The 19,030-nt window shown below is 42.0% G+C and overlaps 1 protein-coding gene and 2 long non-coding RNA genes across 3 annotated transcripts; all 3 read left to right on the plus strand.

Annotated features, from left to right (window-relative positions):
* Positions 1–1,129: 1,129 nt before the first annotated feature.
* LOC306711056 (putative C-type lectin domain family 20 member A) lies at positions 1,130–17,231 on the plus strand. Its single transcript, XM_079179831.1, has 6 exons — positions 1,130–1,193; positions 2,461–2,645; positions 3,200–3,419; positions 15,057–15,389; positions 15,650–15,747; positions 16,052–17,231. The coding sequence occupies exons 1-6, from the start codon at positions 1,157–1,159 to the stop codon at positions 16,190–16,192; spliced, it is 1,014 nt and encodes a 337-aa protein (XP_079035957.1). The 5' UTR covers positions 1,130–1,156; the 3' UTR covers positions 16,193–17,231.
* LOC306711082 lies at positions 4,280–6,204 on the plus strand. The gene is made up of 3 exons (XR_013767510.1): positions 4,280–4,347; positions 4,608–4,705; positions 5,010–6,204. It is a non-coding gene; the product is annotated as an uncharacterized lncRNA (long non-coding RNA).
* LOC306711090 lies at positions 12,399–14,559 on the plus strand. The gene is made up of 3 exons (XR_013767511.1): positions 12,399–12,468; positions 13,720–13,904; positions 14,459–14,559. It is a non-coding gene; the product is annotated as an uncharacterized lncRNA (long non-coding RNA).
* Positions 17,232–19,030: the final 1,799 nt, after the last annotated feature.

The raw sequence follows: 19,030 nt of genomic DNA on the forward strand, positions 1-19,030 counted from the left end.
TCCACCTCCTGCACCAGCTCCGGCTCTTTCCCCGCTAGCGAGGTGACGTTCCACATCCCTAGAGCTAGTCTATGCTGCCGGCGATCGGCTCGGACCGAGCCGACCTGCCGCCCGGCCACCAGACGCTCGCCGACGAGCTCCCCTCCTGGGTCTGGCTCCAGGAGGGTGCCCTGGTTTCCCTGGTCTGGGCGAGGTGGCTGAAGACCGTGGGCTGCTTATCATCAGGGTTATATTGAACCGCTCTTAGTCTGGGCTCTCCCCTGAGACCTGTTGGCCTTGGGAGACCCTACCAGGGGCTACTGCCCCGGACAACATAGCTCCCAGGATCACTGAGCCACTCAAACTCCTCCATCGCGTTAAGGTGGCGATTCGCGGAGGAGCCAGTTAAACATAAAATAATGACAATAACAATAACACCCTAATCCTATCCTGTGTAATAATTACAGGCAAATAATAACATTCATAAGTACAGCACTTCATAGAGGTGAAGGAAAATAAGCCACAGGTTCCCCATTCACAATTGCTGTACACACAGGCAGCCTCCGGCGATCATTACAATGTATTTAATACATAGATAAAATAAGTCAATTTTATGTTTGCATACGTTTTTTTGAAACTCTTTGTAATCAAAGAAAGGAGGATGGACTTTGTCTTTAAATGAACAGCAGCTTTGGTAAGTGAACTGCTTTTGTGTTTTTACATCTGCAGCAGCGTTTCTACTGTGTTCATTTGTCTATGGCGTCGTTTTTATGATACGTTTAATATTGTTCCTCTGATGTGAATAATATTTGAATGGCTCGTGCTCTTCAGTGTGCGGTGGAATACTGTTTTAGCGCTGCAGCGTTGCTGGATTGATTTGTTGCTTTGTTGTCATATAAATGTTATTTATCAAAACTGCTACAAGCAATAACGCTACAATTATTATTGTTACTATTATTATTATTATTATTATTATTATTTATCTGAGTAATAATCATTCATCTTGTTTGTTCTTGCTGGTCAGTTATTTATCATCATCGTGTTTTAAAACCAAACATCAGAGGACAGTCAGATATTATTACATCATTATTATTATGCAAATAATGGCTCCATCAGTTTGCATGAGCTGCACATCTACAGTCAGCGACTGACAGAGAGGACCAGAGAAGAGACGAGGATGGACAAACTTCTTCTGAGCATCGTCGTCGTGTCAGGCAAGACTTTCATATCTTGTTATTATTTTCCCATCTTTAACATTATAATATTGTTTAATAATTTCTCCCTGTGACATTCTTCTTCTCCTTCTTTCTTCATCTTTTTTTACTTTAATGTAAAATGATCATTTACATGAGTGAGTAAAGTTATTAAGTTTGAGTTATTTATTCATTAGTGTGTTATATAAGTTGTTTACTGTCAGTAGGGATGGACCGAATGTTGTTGTTTTCTACATTTGAAGCTTCTATTGAGGTTTTTGATGGAAGCGTTAAATGTCTGTTGACATATTTTTTGTGATGTAATAAACCCTAAAAGAAGAAATCCTCAAAATCCACCAGAATAAAGTGATTCATCGGATTGAATGAGTTCATTTAAATCAACTTCCTTTAAATCAGTGGTTCTCAGCTGGTCTGGCTGCGGGACCCACCATCACCCCTTAATGACAAGCCGTGACCCACATGTTCAACTTCTCAAAGTTATTTCATGTAAAGATGGAGCAGCTTGAGCCTGAGCTGAACATGTCCTCTGCAGTCGTAGTGTAGGAGCTCTCTTGTGCAGATCAATTGTTCCCGTCAGTCCCCGTCCCACATGATTCACGGAAACGAGTAAAAGTGCTTTGTTTGTGATGTCTGTAGATTCGTCCATAATACAAAATGACCACTTGCCTAAATTCGAGCTGTGGTCTGTTGTTTGATGTCATCTGACATGTCATCAATTCGTCTACTTATAGTGTCATTTGACAGAGGTATAGTTTTCAGTTCATCCTCTGCTGATATTAGTATTACAAGCATTAACGGCAAATATTGTTGAAGGAGTGTGAATAGATGGCACTCCGCTGCATAAATAATCCCCTTCAAAATAAAAGCACAGGATCTTTTTTCTTTCTTCAGCCAAAGGCCTGCGACACGCTGAACACGGATGAATATAACTCATTAGTGCTGCTTCTCTTTTGTGAGCAACAAACTGGAGAGATAATAAATGTTCTGCTTCTCAACTGTGAGGGACAGAAGTATAACAAGTATAATAAATATGAATAAGTAACGTTTGTGTGACGTGTGAGTTCACTTATGAGGCTGAATCTGTGTGTCATGGGAAGATGAGCCTGATGCTCCAGTCTGAGAGAGAGAGAGAGAGAGAGAGAGAGAGAGAGAGAGAGAGAGAGAGAGACAGAGAGAGAGAGTACATTTATTTATATATGTATAAACCATTTATGATAAATTAAGTTATTAATATTAAATGTAATCAATATGCTGTTTGTCAATCCAGGGCTGTGTGCCGTCTCATCACATGCTGAACGTCGCTACCATTTTGTTTATGAGCCGAAGAACATGACTGAAGCACAGCGTCACTGCAGAGAGAAATACAGCGACCTGGCCTCCATACGGGACATGGAGGACGTGAACACCCTGAACACAATGGTGGATTCAAGCCAAATGGTCGACAGCAGTTCTGTGAGTAATATTATATCAGTGACAGGAGGTCTGAAGGTTTTACATTCACACAGAGGTGAAAAGTCTGCAGATGAACTGTACTGAAGTCTGGACTTGTACTTTACTTGAGTATTTAAATTCAATGCTATTTATTAATACATTTCAGAGGGACATTTATGTGACAGAGTTACAGATTAATATTTTACAAACAAAACATGATTTAATGCAACATACTGATAATCTCTACTTGATATTTACAGAATTAATATCTCATCAAACAAATATCATCCATGTAAAGATATAGAGGAGTAATGTTGTCATTGTTTGAAATGTTAGCACCGTTAGCTGTTAGCACCGTTAGCTGTTAGCACCATTAGCTGCTAGCCGCCAGCTCAGCCATCACGTTACGAGACGCTTAGTCCATTATGAACAGCAGGAGTGATTACAGAAAGTAAAACCTGTTTCAATGTTCATATCAGCATCTGAATATTGTTTTAAGACAGACTTGAAAACAATGGTAAGCTAAAATATCTAAAAGTCTATTTCTTTGTATCACAATGAAATATTGCTTTCAGCGAGCCTGGATAGGACTGAACGATGACGTGGACAACTGGAGGTGGTCACTGTCAAACACAAGTTTCTACAAACCCGGAGAGACGGAGTTCAGACGATGGGGGCCTGGAAGACCGGACAAAACATACAATAACGAATACTGTACATTGATGTATACAAATGGGAACTGGGACGACTTCCTTTGTAATTATCACTTCAAGCCAGTCTGCTTCGATGTCAAAGGTGAGAATATTGAAGCTACTATGAGAAACAGTCATGTTGTGTTGATTCTGTTGGTCCCTGTGGACATAAGTGGTCGTGTTTCAGAGCACCAGAGTCCCTTTAGAAAACCTCTCATTTTACTGAAGCAGGGTCTGACAGTCGGCCCCGATCAGTCCTGGTTCTGGTTCTCCCGTGCCCCCCTTCCCTCCCAGCAATACGGCCTGGATCTGGGTCTGTCCACGGTGCACTGATGGAGGTCTGATAGAGGATCAGGACTACACTGTTTCATAGCCAGTTAAAGGTTCCTCATGGTAACCTGAACTAGTCTTGGGCTACATGAATGTCATTTAAAGCAGACTAATGTGAGTCCTGCCTTCATGTCACTGTGGGAGCAGGCTCATTAAGTCGGTTTGTATAATGTCTGTTGGAGGGAAAATAGCTCTGATGTGTCTTTATGAATGTGTGACTCAATGGACGCCTGAATGTTCATGTTCACACAGCTCTGTGTTGACTTCACCTTCATGCTGAGATTCATTAAGCAACAATAAAACTGGTCTGCATCTAAGTTGTCTGTTATGGTGCCTCTTCACAGCACTTCACTCTGGTCTATTTTCAGGACTGAATGAGACATTTGTCCTCATTAACAACGGCATGACGTGGACTGAGGCCCAGAGCTACTGCAGAGAACACCACACAGACCTGGCCAGTGTGAGAAACATGGAAGAACACCAGAAGGTCCAGAATCTGGTACCCTCAAAAGAATATGTCTGGATCGGCCTTTTCAGAGATGGATGGAAGTGGTCTGACGGAAGTGACTCCTCATTTACAAACTGGAAACCTAATGTGCCTAAAAGTTACCCTGACAGTTGTGTGGCAGCAGATTTTAGTGCCAATGGACAATGGGAGGACCTGAACTGTAACGTCATGAGAGCGTTCATTTGCTACAGTGGTAAGCTATCATTCACTCAGTGTTGTGTATGCAGATCAACTGCAGATGATGGAGAGTGATCGCCTCATTGATGCAAGAATGCTAACGCTAAGACCATGCTAAGCTAAGCTAAGGTTTTCTTCCACCAGCCATATTTAAAGATTGAGCTGATGGAAAATTACCATACTTTCTATTTTATCATTCAAAGTGTTAAAAATTCAAGGATGCAGATTATTATCAACCAGAAATGTTGTGACTGATGAAGGTTGTTGGTTTTTTAGATGTTGTTTCAAAGCAAGTGATCAAAGTGAGGTTGCAGACAAGCAGCTCGTCTCTGGTTCTGAATGACCCTGTGGTGATGGAGGAGCTCTTGAAGAAGGTACATCTTTCTAACATTAAAAACAGAACAACAGGTGATACATGTGATTTAGTGGACTACTAAGAACAATGTAAATGTGCTATGTGCAGTGCAAACGTGTATACGTCACTATTGAAGGTAGACTCGTGTCCAAAGAACATGCAAACAACAAAGCTGTTCTAGTGGGAACCAGAGTTCTTCTCAAGCAGAGCTTCCACATGAGGACAGTGTGAGAAAGGATGCAGGATGTAAATGAACAACAGCGTTTAGTGAAGACTTCTTCTCTGTCAGCGACATTCAGGAAGTAAATGTTTTTGTATCTCAGCTCAAACAGAGGCTGAAGGACCAGGGGCTGAATGACGACATCAAGCTGAGCTGGAGGAAGCAGTCGGATGGAAAAGTCTTCCACAAGGAAGAGAAGAAGACAAAGAAGAAGGAGACGTGTGCAGGAAAAGATGAGCTTTAATGTTGTTTGAATCCACTCTGGTCAGAGGCTTCCTTTATCCTCCTCCTCCTCCTCCTCCTCCTCCTCCTCCTCCTCCTCCTCCTCTTCCTCCTCCTCTTCCTCCTCTTCTTCTTCCTCTTCCTCCTCTCGATCAATGGTAGAAAGTACCAAAGTACCTAAGTACTGACCCTTTGCTGTGAAGTAACGTATTTACATGTCATGCTACTTTAGACTGTTACTCCACTACATTGATCTGTCAGCTAAAGGTTCTACACTCTTAGAAATAAAGGTTCCAAACAGGTTCTTCCTGAAGGGCTGAGGTTCTACCCAGAACCATTTGCTTCTGAAGAACCTTTTCCTTCTTCAAGGATCTTTGAAAGCACAGGTGTTAAAAAAAGTCAGAAATGTGGGTTGTGCTGCACCACGTCAGCCCCGGTTCTTTATAAACCTCATGAGGAACCCATAGTGAGTTCTAGATGGAACCCTTGGGATACGAAAGGGTTCCTGGTGGAGACACGCAGGTGGGTTCTTGTTTGCACCCTTAGAAGGTGGAAATGTTCTGCATAGAACCTCCAGAGAAGATTGTGGGTGAAACCGTGACACCATGTGAGGGTTCTCTGTGGAACCTTTGGGTGGAAACTTTCACATATGGTTCTGGGTAAAACTCTTTATGCTTCGTTAGCTAGAACCCTCTGAAAGGGTTCCAGGAAACGAGCCAAAGAACCCTCCATGGTTCTAGTTAGCACATTTATTTCTAAGAGTGTAGTTTCTTTGCACACTAAGATATTTAATATAAAATGTGTGATGAGCTTATTAAATATGACGCATTGTTTTGTAGAATCTCAACCTGCTGCAGCGTTAAAATGCTACTTACATGTTAATCAGTAATAATGATCCAATAACATGGTTATTATAGTATAGCTCTATCAGAGTTCATTCTGCAGAATGAGGAGTGTTTCTCTTGATAATGAAGAACTTTGTTCTGTAATTGTAAAATGTAGGACTTGTTATTTGTAATGTTGTGTTTCTTCATGGTGATAATGCTTCTTTTGCTTCAATAAAACATTTGAATCAGCTTCCTGTTTCACCACAGTTCTTCATGTACTTCAGGTCCAATAGAGTGTGATGACTCTAACAGACGTAACGTGTCGGGTCAACAACAAGCCTCAAGAACAGCTTCAATGCTGCTTTCCTGTTTGGATTTGACTGAAAATATGATTCTATGTTCAAGCAGCACACTGAGTGAAGTCTTTGTTACTGAACTGACTTTCCACCTTAACTCAAATGAAGTGAGCAACACTTCTCTGGTCTCTGCTCCTCATTGTTTTGTTCATCAAGAACAAGAACGCACAAGTTCATTTCTAGAGTAAAAGCAGGTCTACCAAAGAGCAGAGATCAGGGTTCACATCCTCGGTCCTGTCAACATGTCAAACTAAAGATCTGATTGGTTGAACACTATGACAATCAACAATATCGTCCCCATTCACTTAAACTGCACATGGATTTACTGGTGAGTCTGCAGGCCTGGGGCCTGTAATGGTAAAATATGTATTAAGTATAATAATGGTAAAATATATTTTAGTATCTTGGGATGTTTTGAAAGATGTTGTTCTACTGATGGGAAAGTACAGAGACACAGGGAAAGATCACTGCAGTCCTACAGAGGTATTTAATTAGTTCATGAAACCAATGTCCTATCTTCCAAGGTTGTTCATATGCAACACACGAGAAGAAACATTGTTTCTGACCTCTGTATGAGACTGACTCCCAGTTGAACGCACCTGGAAGACGCAAAACAATGAGCAGAACAAATCAACCTTTATCCAAGAACCTATACTCCCTTTTCCTTTCCTATGAGGTAACTAAAGGCGTGATCCTTGTATGCATAAAATATGATGTGCCTTGTACTTCGTTGACAGTGTTTTGCACAGTTCACTGAGATACGCGTCTGTGTGTTCGCTCTCCTGCTTGCAAGCATTAAATGGACTCTTACTACTTTGAGCATTCATCAGACTCTGTTTATTTAATCAACTCTTATCCCGCATCTACATAGAAATATTCCACAACAGGCCTCTCTTCTACCTAGAGACACAGAGGTGAAATCTGATTGGACTTGTACATGTACTTGTATCTTTGTTAGGTGTGTGTGTGTGTGTGTGTGTGTGTGTGTGTGTGTGTGTGTGTGTGTGTGTGTGTACGGCGGGTCTCGTGCTGGACCTGGTTCTTTTCCTCCGGAGCTCCACTTTTTATTCTGCGAACTTCTTCAGAGTCTTTTTTAGTCTCGTGGTGCAGAACCCGGCAGTGAGCAGGATGCGGACTGACTGAACCCGGATCCAGAACAGCTTCTAGTCCTCCAGCTGCAAACTTCTGGTTTGTGTCTCTGAACGTTTCCTCGCATAAAGGGGTGAGGTAAAGGGGTGAGACAGGAGGTCTGTCTCCGTCTCTACCTGGACCGTCGGTGACCGGCTGCAGGATGTCGGACTCTGCCTCCAGTTTCCTCCACATCGGGGATATCGTGTCCCTGTACGCGGAGGGATCCGTGAACGGCTTCATCAGCACCCTGGGGTGAGTCCTCGTGCACGAGCTGTAGCTGTTCAAATGTTCCGATAGTTCACATAAAGTCACAGAGGAGACAGTCAGGAAGTGATGCAGGGTTAGACTCAGTATTTATTAAACCAGCTGTTTAATCCTCATTAAAGGCTCACTTGTATATCAGTCAGTGTCAGTGGATACGTTGTACTTATGTACAATGTACTTCAATCTACTACAACTACTTCATTAAAAACTTAAATATGTACACAAACTTTTTTTCTCCACTTTTCTGGCGTCTTTTATCTGTTCTTTAAGCCCAGAAAGTCATGAATTAAAGGCTCATTTCAACATAGAGAGAGAGAGAGAGAGAGAGAGAGAGAGAGAGAGAGAGAGGGAGAGAGAGAGAGAGAGAGAGAGACAGAGAGAGAGAGAGAGAGGGGGGGGGGGGGATTAACCTGCTGGTTTCCTTACAGTCAAATTCTGAGTCATGAACACAAATGTCTTCGTCACCTTCAACGTCCTCTGAGGAGGTTGGTGTGCTCACTGTGGTCTGTGGATAGATTCAAGTTGATCGTATCTCTGCTGAGCGTTGAGTCGGTGTCTGTGGTCAGATCGTCAAATATCTGTCGGATGTTTATTTGTTTAACTACAAAGCACTTTAAGCTGCTTTACAAGAAAAAAATCTGATGAAATAGATTAAACAGTAGAATGAAAATGTAATAAATGAATATGAGTAAAAAATCCGAAATGTAACAGAAACGTGTTTATTTAGACTTCTAGAGGCGACTTTGTGTTTGCATTGGTTAGCAGCTAGCAGCTAACAGCTAACAGCTAACTAGCTCTCCTCCTGCTGATCTCAACTCAGATTTACAGTTCACGGTGTAGCGTTATTACCTGTGGGAAAAACTAGTATCATCATGTTTTTTGTCATGAATCAGAGAAGGACACGTTGTGAAAGAAAACGTTTATTATCATTATTAATCTGTTAATCATTTAGTCAGAAAATAGTTTTTTTTAAAAGCCTCTAAAATCTTTATATTCGCTTGTTTTTTCTTTCCAACTATCAAAATCCCACAAATATGTAATTGAACACAACCTGCTGATATGTTTTATTTTTCAGAGTTTTTTGCATTTTGTTTTTCGACTAATCGTTTCAGCTTTAGATTCTTTAGTTTGTAAGTTGACTGACTTCTGCTGTCCCACAATGCATTTCACAGGAAACGTTGTTGGCCTTTCTTGGCTGATTCAAGTTTCAACAGAAAATCTGAATCTGTGGTTTAATCAGAACTTCTTTTAGGCGCTGCTGTGAATCAATGAGCAGACTTTATGTTTGATTCAACACCACAAAGTTTAGCAGTTTAACCTCCACCTGTTCTTTCTTTAAATCTTTTTGTACCGTTGATCTCTGGATGCGATTCGGCTCAGATGTGTAAATGTATAAAGAGAAAAAAGGGCGTAACTGAGACGGAAGCTGTCACTTATTTACAGTTATTAACCGTTAAATGTCACACTGGAGTTTCTGTTAGTCAGGAACAATAAAACTGAGCTGATTGAGTCTCAGTCTGTGATGGAAAACACACAAATCCATATTCAAATCTGGTTTTCCTGCAAGAAGGAGGAGGAGGAGGAGGAGGAGGAGGAGGAAAAAACAAATTACATTTTAAAGACATTTAACCTTCTGAGAGAGGACGCAGAAACAAATCCTAACTACTCAACTTTTAGTCAGTTTTAGAGTCACTCTGAACCGTAGAATTTATCATTATTATCCTAGAGAGAGAGAGAGAGAGAGACAGAGAGAGACACAGAGAGAGAGAGAGAGAGAGAGAGAGAGAGAGAGAGGGGGGGGGGGGGATTAACCTGCTGGTTTCCTTACAGTCAAATTCTGAGTCATGAACACAAATGTCTTCGTCACCTTCAACGTCCTCTGAGGAGGTTGGTGTGCTCACTGTGGTCTGTGGATAGATTCAAGTTGATCGTATCTCTGCTGAGCGTTGAGTCGGTGTCTGTGGTCAGATCGTCAAATATCTGTCGGATGTTTATTTGTAGATCAAAATGATTTCAGTCTGCTTTTATTTACCTTTATTATGATATAATCTATATATTTATATAGAAGTGAACCTTTGTTCTTATCTTACGGTCTTACGGGCTGAATGAATGAATGAATGAAACAGTCACTTTATTCTGGACGTCTCTCTGTCCTCCTTCTTTGTATAATAATAATAATTTGCGCCATGTTTGGTGTGAACACGGCATCACAAAGGTCAAATTTAATTATTCATAAGGCCACAACACAACTAACTATACCTGGGATCATTTTCAAACTCAAACATCACCTGAGCTGGTTTGGTGTCATAGAAAAAACTCAAAACTCAAAAATAAATCTTGCCCTCCAGGTTAAACAGTAAATTAACTATTTAATCCTTCACGTCCCCATACTGGCCACCACTCTCTAACAATTCACCTAATTATATAAACCTAAAAAGGGAAAAGTACAAATATTACAATTAAAGGGCACGTGCTGAATTGGTGGTAGACAGACACTACATCTGACTGCATAACATGGTTGAAGGTACCACAACACGCTGAAAGGTCTTCTCTGTCCTAATGACAGACCTCCTCAGACACATCCATAGAACTCCTTGATTCACCAAACTGGGGAAACTCCATCCTAATCGGGAGTTTGGCTGTGGCTGCAGGTGGGGATGTGAAAGCAGCATCCTCCTCAGCCATACGTCGACCGTATGTGCATTGGCACTGCAGGAGTGGAAAAACTGGCTGGCCTCCAAGATAAGCGATTTTTGTTGAGGGCTTCTTTTAGCTCTTGTCCCCACCGTATATCCCTTCACTCCAAACAAGCCACTATAGCCTGATCGAGGCCCTGCAGCCTATCGTCTATATAGCCTTTAGCCTCCTCACCCATTGCCCCAACTGCAGCTCTGAGCCCCTCTTCACGATTGAGTGTGCTATCAACTGCTTCTTTCAGCCGATTTTCTAAGGTGTCAACCCTTAACTGGAGGTCCTGAAGCTGTTCTCTAAAGGCTACTGCCTCCACATCCTCATAATCATCAGGCTGTTGATGTTCCTCCTCAGTTGGCTCAAGATACATGGATTCCAACCGGCTGGTTAACACTGAGATGTCACTTCGATTGTGTCTAGCCAAACCATGGCTAGCACAGAAGTCCAATAACGAGACACCACTCGGGTTCAGATCGGGCAAGCCGTTCCTCCCAATCACCCCCCGCCAGGTTTCTCCGTCATTGCCCACGTGAGCGTTGAAGTCCCCCAGGAGAACTATGGAGTCGGCAGGCGGCGCCCTTTCCAGGATCCCTCCCACCGACTCCAAGAAGGCCGGATACTCCGAACTGCTGTTTGGTGCATAAGCACAAACCACAGTCAGAGCCTTGCTCCCCGCAACCCGTAGGCGCATGGAGGCGACCCTCTCGTTCTCTGGGGAGAACTCCAACACAGCGGCGCTCAGCCGGGGGCTCGTGAGTATCCCCACTCCCGCCCGGCGCCTCTCACCTTGGGCAACTCCAGAAAAGGACAAAGTCCAACCCTTCTCCAGGAGCTTGGTTCCAGAGCCAGTACTGTGTGTGGAGGTGAGTCCAACTATATCTAGCTGGTATCGCTCCACCTCCTGCAGCAGCTCCGGCTCTTTCCCCGCTAGCGAGGTGACGTTCCACATCCCTAGAGCTAGTCTATGCTGCCGGCGATCGGCTCGGACCGAGCCGACCTGCCGCCCGGCCACCAGACGCTCGCCGACGAGCTCCCCTCCTGGGTCTGGCTCCAGGAGGGTGCCCTGGTTTCCCTGGTCTGGGCGAGGTGGCTGAAGACCGTGGGCTGCTTATCATCAGGGTTATATTGAACCGCTCTTAGTCTGGGCTCTCCCCTGAGACCTGTTGGCCTTGGGAGGCCCTACCAGGGGCTACTGCCCCGGACAACATAGCTCCCAGGATCACTGAGCCACTCAAACTCCTCCATCGCGTTAAGGTGGCGATTCGCGGAGGAGCCAGGTAAACATAAAATAATGACAATAACAATAACACCCTAATCCTATCCTGTGTAATAATTACAGGCAAATAATAACATTCATAAGTACAGCACTTCATAGAGGTGAAGGAAAATAAGCCACAGGTTCCCCATTCACAATTGCTGTACACACAGGCAGCCTCCGGCGATCATTACAATGTATTTAATACATAGATAAAATAAGTCAATTTTATGTTTGCATACATTTTTTTGAAACTCTTTGTAATCAAAGAAAGGAGGATGGACTTTGTCTTTAAGTGAACAGCAGCTTTGGTAAGTGAACTGCTTTTGTTTTACAGCGTTTCTACTGTGTTCATTTGTCTATGGCGTCGTTTTTATGATACGTTTAATATTGTTCCTCTGATGTGAATAATATTTGAATGGCTCGTGCTCTTCAGTGTGCGGTGGAATACTGTTTTAGCGCTGCAGCGTTGCTGGATTGATTTGTTGCTTTGTTGTCATATAAATGTTATTTATCAAAACTGCTACAAGCAATAACGCTACAATTATTATTGTTACTATTATTATTATTATTATTATTATTTATCTGAGTAATAATCATTCATCTTGTTTGTTCTTGCTGGTCAGTTATTTATCATCATCGTGTTTTAAAACCAAACATCAGAGGACAGTCAGATATTATTACATCATTATTATTATGCAAATAATGGCTCCATCAGTTTGCATGAGCTGCACATCTACAGTCAGCGACTGACAGAGAGGACCAGAGAAGAGACGAGGATGGACAAACTTCTTCTGAGCATCGTCGTCGTGTCAGGCAAGACTTTCATATCTTGTTATTATTTTCCCATCTTTAACATTATAATATTGTTTAATAATTTCTCTCTGTGACATTCTTCTTCTCCTTCTTTCTTCATCTTTTTTTACTTTAATGTAAAATGATCATTTACATGAGTGAGTAAAGTTATTAAGTTTGAGTTATTTATTCATTAGTGTGTTATATAAGTTGTTTACTGTCATTAGGGATGGACCGAATGTTGTTGTTTTCTACATTTGAAGCTTCTATTGAGGTTTTTGATGGAAGCGTTAAATGTCTGTTGACATATTTTTTGTGATGTAATAAACCCTAAAAGAAGAAATCCTCAAAATCCACCAGAATAAAGTGATTCATCGGATTGAATGAGTTCATTTAAATCAACTTCCTTTAAATCAGTGGTTCTCAGCTGGTCTGGCTGCGGGACCCACCATCACCCCTTAATGACAAGCCGTGACCCACATGTTCAACTTCTCAAAGTTATTTCATGTAAAGATGGAGCAGCTTGAGCCTGAGCTGAACATGTCCTCTGCAGTCGTAGTGTAGGAGCTCTCTTGTGCAGATCAATTGTTCCCGTCAGTCCCCGTCCCACATGATTCACGGAAACGAGTAAAAGTGCTTTGTTTGTGATGTCTGTAGATTCGTCCATAATACAAAATGACCACTTGCCTAAATTCGAGCTGTGGTCTGTTGTTTGATGTCATCTGACATGTCATCAATTCGTCTACTTATAGTGTCATTTGACAGAGGTATAGTTTTCAGTTCATCCTCTGCTGATATTAGTATTACAAGCATTAACGCCAAATCTTGTTGAAGGAGTGTGAATAGATGGCACTCCGCTGCATAAATAATCCCCTTCAAAATAAAAGCACAGGATCTTTTTTCTTTCTTCAGCCAAAGGCCTGCGACACGCTGAACACGGATGAATATAACTCATTAGTGCTGCTTCTCTTTTGTGAGCAACAAACTGGAGAGATAATAAATGTTCTGCTTCTCAACTGTGAGGGACAGAAGTATAACAAGTATAATAAATATTAATAAGTAACGTTTGTGTGACGTGTGAGTTCACTTATGAGGCTGAATCTGTGTGTCATGGGAAGATGAGCCTGATGCTCCAGTCTGAGAGAGAGAGAGAGAGAGAGAGAGAGAGAGAGAGAGACAGAGAGAGTACATTTATTTATATATGTATAAACCATTTATGATAAATTAAGTTATTAATATTAAATGTAATCAATATGCTGTTTGTCAATCCAGGGCTGTGTGCCGTCTCATCACATGCTGAACGTCGCTACCATTTTGTTTATGAGCCGAAGAACATGACTGAAGCACAGCGTCACTGCAGAGAGAAATACAGCGACCTGGCCTCCATACGGGACATGGAGGACGTGAACACCCTGAACACAATGGTGGATTCAAGCCAAATGGTCGACAGCAGTTCTGTGAGTAATATTATATCAGTGACAGGAGGTCTGAAGGTTTTACATTCACACAGAGGTGAAAAGTCTGCAGATGAACTGTACTGAAGTCTGGACTTGTACTTTACTTGAGTATTTAAATTCAATGCTATTTATTAATACATTTCAGAGGGACATTTATGTGACAGAGTTACAGATTAATATTTTACAAACAAAACATGATTTAATGCAACATACTGATAATCTCTACTTGATATTTACAGCATTAATATCTCATCAAACAAATATCATCCATGTAAAGATATAGAGGAGTAATGTTGTCATTGTTTGAAATGTTAGCACCGTTAGCTGTTAGCACTGTTAGCTGTTAGCACCATTAGCTGCTAGCCGCCAGCTCAGCCATCACGTTACGAGACGCTTAGTCCATTATGAACAGCAGGAGTGATTACAGAAAGTAAAACCTGTTTCAATGTTCATATCAGCATCTGAATATTGTTTTAAGACAGACTTGAAAACAATGGTAAGCAAAAATATCTAAAAGTCTATTTCTTTATATCACAATGAAATATTGCTTTCAGCGAGCCTGGATAGGACTGAACGATGACGTGGACAACTGGAGGTGGTCACTGTCAAACACAAGTTTCTACAAACCCGGAGAGACGGAGTTCAGACGATGGGGGCCTAGACAACCGAACAATGTCTACAGTAAAGAAAACTGTACATCGATGAGAGATGGGTACTGGTCCGACTTCCCTTGTAATCAAGGCTTGAGGCCAGTCTGCTTCGATGTCAAAGGTGAGAATATTGAAGCTACTACGAGAAACAGTCATGTTGTGTTGATTCTGTTGGTCCCTGTGGACATAAGTGGTCGTGTTTCAGAGCACCAGAGTCCCTTTAGAAAACCTCTCATTTTACTGAAGCAGGGTCTGACAGTCGGCCCCAATCAGTCCTGGTTCTGGTTCTTCCATGCTCCCCTTCCCTCCCAGCAATAAGGTCTGGATCTGGTTCTGTCCACGGTGGACTGATGGAGGTCTGATAGAGGATGTTCATGTTCACACAGCTCTGTGTTGACTTCACCTTCATGCTGAGATTCATTAAGCAACAATAAAACTGGTCTGCATCTAAGTTGTCTGTTATGGTGCCTCTTCACAGCACTTCACTCTGGTCTATTTTCAGGACTGAATGAGACATTTGTCCTCATTAACAACACCATGACGTGGACTGAGGCCCAGAGCTACTGCAGAGAACACCACACAGACCTGGCCAGTGTGAGAAACATGACAGAGAACCAGAAGGTCCAGAATCTGGTACCCTCAGGAGAATCAGTCTGGATCGGCCTTTTCAGAGATGGATGGAAGTGGTCTGACGGAAGTGACTCCTCATTTACAAACTGGAAACCTAATGTGCCTAAAAGTTACTCTGAGACTTGTGTGGCAGCAGATTTTAGTGCCAATGGACAATGGGAGGACCTGAACTGTAACGTCATGAGAGCGTTCATTTGCTACAGTGGTAAGCTATCATTCACTCAGTGTTGTGTATGCAGATCAACTGCAGATGATGGAGAGTGATCGCCTCATTGATGCAAGAATGCTAACGCTAAGACCATGCTAAGCTAAGCTAAGGTTTTCTTTCACCAGTTATATTTAAAGATTGAGCTGATGGAAAATTACCATACTTTCTATTTTATCATTCAAAGTGTTAAAAATTCAAGGATGCAGATTATTATCAACCAGAAATGTTGTGACTGATGAAGTTTGTTGGTTTGTTAGATGTTGTTTCAAAGCAAGTGATCAAAGTGAGGTTGCAGACAAACAGCTCGTCTCTGGTTCTGAATGACCCTGTGGTGATGGAGGAGCTCTTGAAGAAGGTACATCTTTCTAACATTAAAAACAGAACAACAGGTGATACATGTGATTTAGTGGACTACTAAGAACAATGTAAATGTGCTATGTGCAGTGCAAACGTGTATACGTCACTATTGAAGGTAGACTCGTGTCCAAAGAACATGCAAACAACAAAGCTGTTCTAGTGGGAACCAGAGTTCTTCTCAAGCAGAGCTTCCACATGAGGACAGTGTGAGAAAGGATGCAGGATGTAAATGAACAACAGCGTTTAGTGAAGACTTCTTCTCTGTCAGCGACATTCAGGAAGTAAATGTTTTTGTATCTCAGCTCAAACAGAGGCTGAAGGACCAGGGGCTGAATGACGACATCAAGCTGAGCTGGAGGAAGCAGTCGGATGGAAAAGTCTTCCACAAGGAAGAGAAGAAGACAAAGAAGAAGGAGACGTGTGCAGGAAAAGATGAGCTTTAATGTTGTTTGAATCCACTCTGGTCAGAGGCTTCCTTTATCCTCCTCCTCCTCCTCCTCCTCCTCCTCCTCTTCCTCCTCCTCTTCCTCCTCTTCTTCTTCCTCTTCCTCCTCTCGATCAATGGTAGAAAGTACCAAAGTACCTAAGTACTGACCCTTTGCTGTGAAGTAACGTATTTACATGTCATGCTACTTTAGACTGTTACTCCACTTCATTGATCTGTCAGCTAAAGGTTCTACACTCTTAGAAATAAAGGTTCCAAACAGGTTCTTCCTGAAGGGCTGAGGTTCTACCCAGAACCATTTGCTTCTGAAGAACCTTTTCCTTCTTCAAGGATCTTTGAAAGCACAGGTGTTAAAAAAAGTCAGAAATGTGGGTTGTGCTGCACCACGTCAGCCCCGGTTCTTTATAAACCTCATGAGGAACCCATAGTGAGTTCTAGATGGAACCCTTGGGATACGAAAGGGTTCCTGGTGGAGACACGCAGGTGGGTTCTTGTTTGCACCCTTAGAAGGTGGAAATGTTCTGCATAGAACCTCCAGAGAAGATTGTGGGTGAAACCGTGACACCATGTGAGGGTTCTCTGTGGAACCTTTGGGTGGAAACTTTCACATATGGTTCTGGGTAAAACTCTTTATGCTTCGTTAGCTAGAACCCTCTGAAAGGGTTCCAGGAAACGAGCCAAAGAACCCTCCATGGTTCTAGTTAGCACATTTATTTCTAAGAGTGTAGTTTCTTTGCACACTAAGATATTTAATATAAAATGTGTGATGAGCTTATTAAATATGACGCATTGTTTTGTAGAATCTCAACCTGCTGCAGCGTTAAAATGCTACTTACATGTTAATCAGTAATAATGATCCAATAACATGGTTATTATAGTATAGCTCTATCAGAGTTCATTCTGCAGAATGAGGAGTGTTTCTCTTGATAATGAAGAACTTTGTTCTGTAATTGTAAAATGTAGGACTTGTTATTTGTAATGTTGTGTTTCTTCATGGTGATAATGCTTCTTTTGCTTCAATAAAACATTTGAATCAGCTTCCTGTTTCACCACAGTTCTTCATGTACTTCAGGTCCAATAGAGTGTGATGACTCTAACAGACGTAACGTGTCGGGTCAACAACAAGCCTCAAGAACAGCTTCAATGCTGCTTTCCTGTTTGGATTTGACTGAAAATATGATTCTATGTTCAAGCAGCACACTGAGTGAAGTCTTTGTTACTGAACTGACTTTCCACCTTAACTCAAATGAAGTGAGCAACACTTCTCTGGTCTCTGCTCCTCATTGTTTTGTTCATCAAGAACAAGAACGCACAAGTTCATTTCTAGAGTAAAAGCAGGTCTACCAAAGAGCAGAGATCAGGGTTCACATCCTCGGTCCTGTCTGTGGTCAGGTTTAGAAAACAAATACCCGGAAGACCCGTTCAGTGATCCTTCACTGTGGAGGCGTCCATGTTTTACTGAGCAGATGCACTGGGACACAATTTTAAATATGTTGAAGAATATAAAAATACATTAACTGTAGAATTAAGATAATTCTATCCTTGAGGAAAACTGAATATAAAATATAAATATATATAAACTGATGAAACTGCTTCTGCAGAATGCCTGAGCCGACTAGACTGTAGCACTGGTAGCAGTGGCTGGCCGTGCATTCTATACCTGGGCCTTCAGTGCTGTCCGACTACAGTTCCATCTCCTAATAATCTCATTATGACGCCACAGCTACGGTTATTATTTGTTTCTAGGGGTGTAACAATACACGTATTGGTATTAAACCGTTCGGTACGAGGCTTACGAACAGAACAATGCGTTTGAATAATACTAGTGCGTTTGGAAAATGCAGAAGCTTAAATTGTGGGAAATATAATGTTTTCGGTGGACTTTGCTCAAACTGGGAACCCACATGACGTAACAAACAGCTGTCTGACACTCCGACCCCGGAAGAAAAACATTCTACTCGCGACGCTATGGTAGCTTAGCGGAAAACAATAGCAGCAAACACGCTACACTCTCCCCACAGCGTTGAGCTGTTCTCTACTGATTCAAACAGGACTAAAGCAGTCGCCACACAATCCCCATTTCTCCAGACCATCATTCTCGCTTTGTAAAACAAAACAAAACATCAAACAGAGAATCAAATGTCCGACTCTAACCCCACGATGACGGGATGCTTCGTCATTAACGAACAATGCATATAGTCAGAATCAATGTAATTAACACAATGACAAGAACAAACTCACAAGAACCAGTCACATATATTTATATGACAACAAAGCAACAAATCAATCCAGCAACGCTGCAGCGCTAAAACAGTATTCCACCGCACACTGAAGAGCACGAGCCATTCAAATATTATTCACATCAGAGGAACAATATTAAACATATCATAAAAACGACACCATAGACAAATGAACACAGTAGAAACGCTGCTGCAGATGTAAAAACACAAAAGCAGTTGACTTACCACAGATGCTGTTCACTTAAAGACAAAGTCCATCCTCCTTTCTTTGTTAATGAAGAGTTTAATGACGCGGTTGTTCAGAACATCGGTTCAGTTCCGTTCCTGTCAGAGGTCCTCCTGCAAACGTGTTCGTTGAGCGTTGAAATGTCTTTCTTGAGAAATCTGTTTCTTCTCCTTCAGCCATTGAGTGTTAAAAAAACAAAGCTAGGTAAAAATAAAAATAATCTACACAAAGCAAAACGCTAAAAATGTCATGTCACTTTATTCTGGACGTCTCTCTGTCCTCCTCCTTTAGATACTTGAACTCCTTCGCTTGAGGTCGGCACTCCGTCCCCACCTGGAGGGAGCAATCCACCGGTTTCCGGCAGAGCACC

The sequence above is a fragment of the Pholis gunnellus genome (assembly GCF_910591455.1).
Source record: "Pholis gunnellus genome assembly, chromosome: 2".
In the NCBI taxonomy this organism is placed as follows: Eukaryota; Metazoa; Chordata; class Actinopteri; order Perciformes; family Pholidae; genus Pholis; species Pholis gunnellus.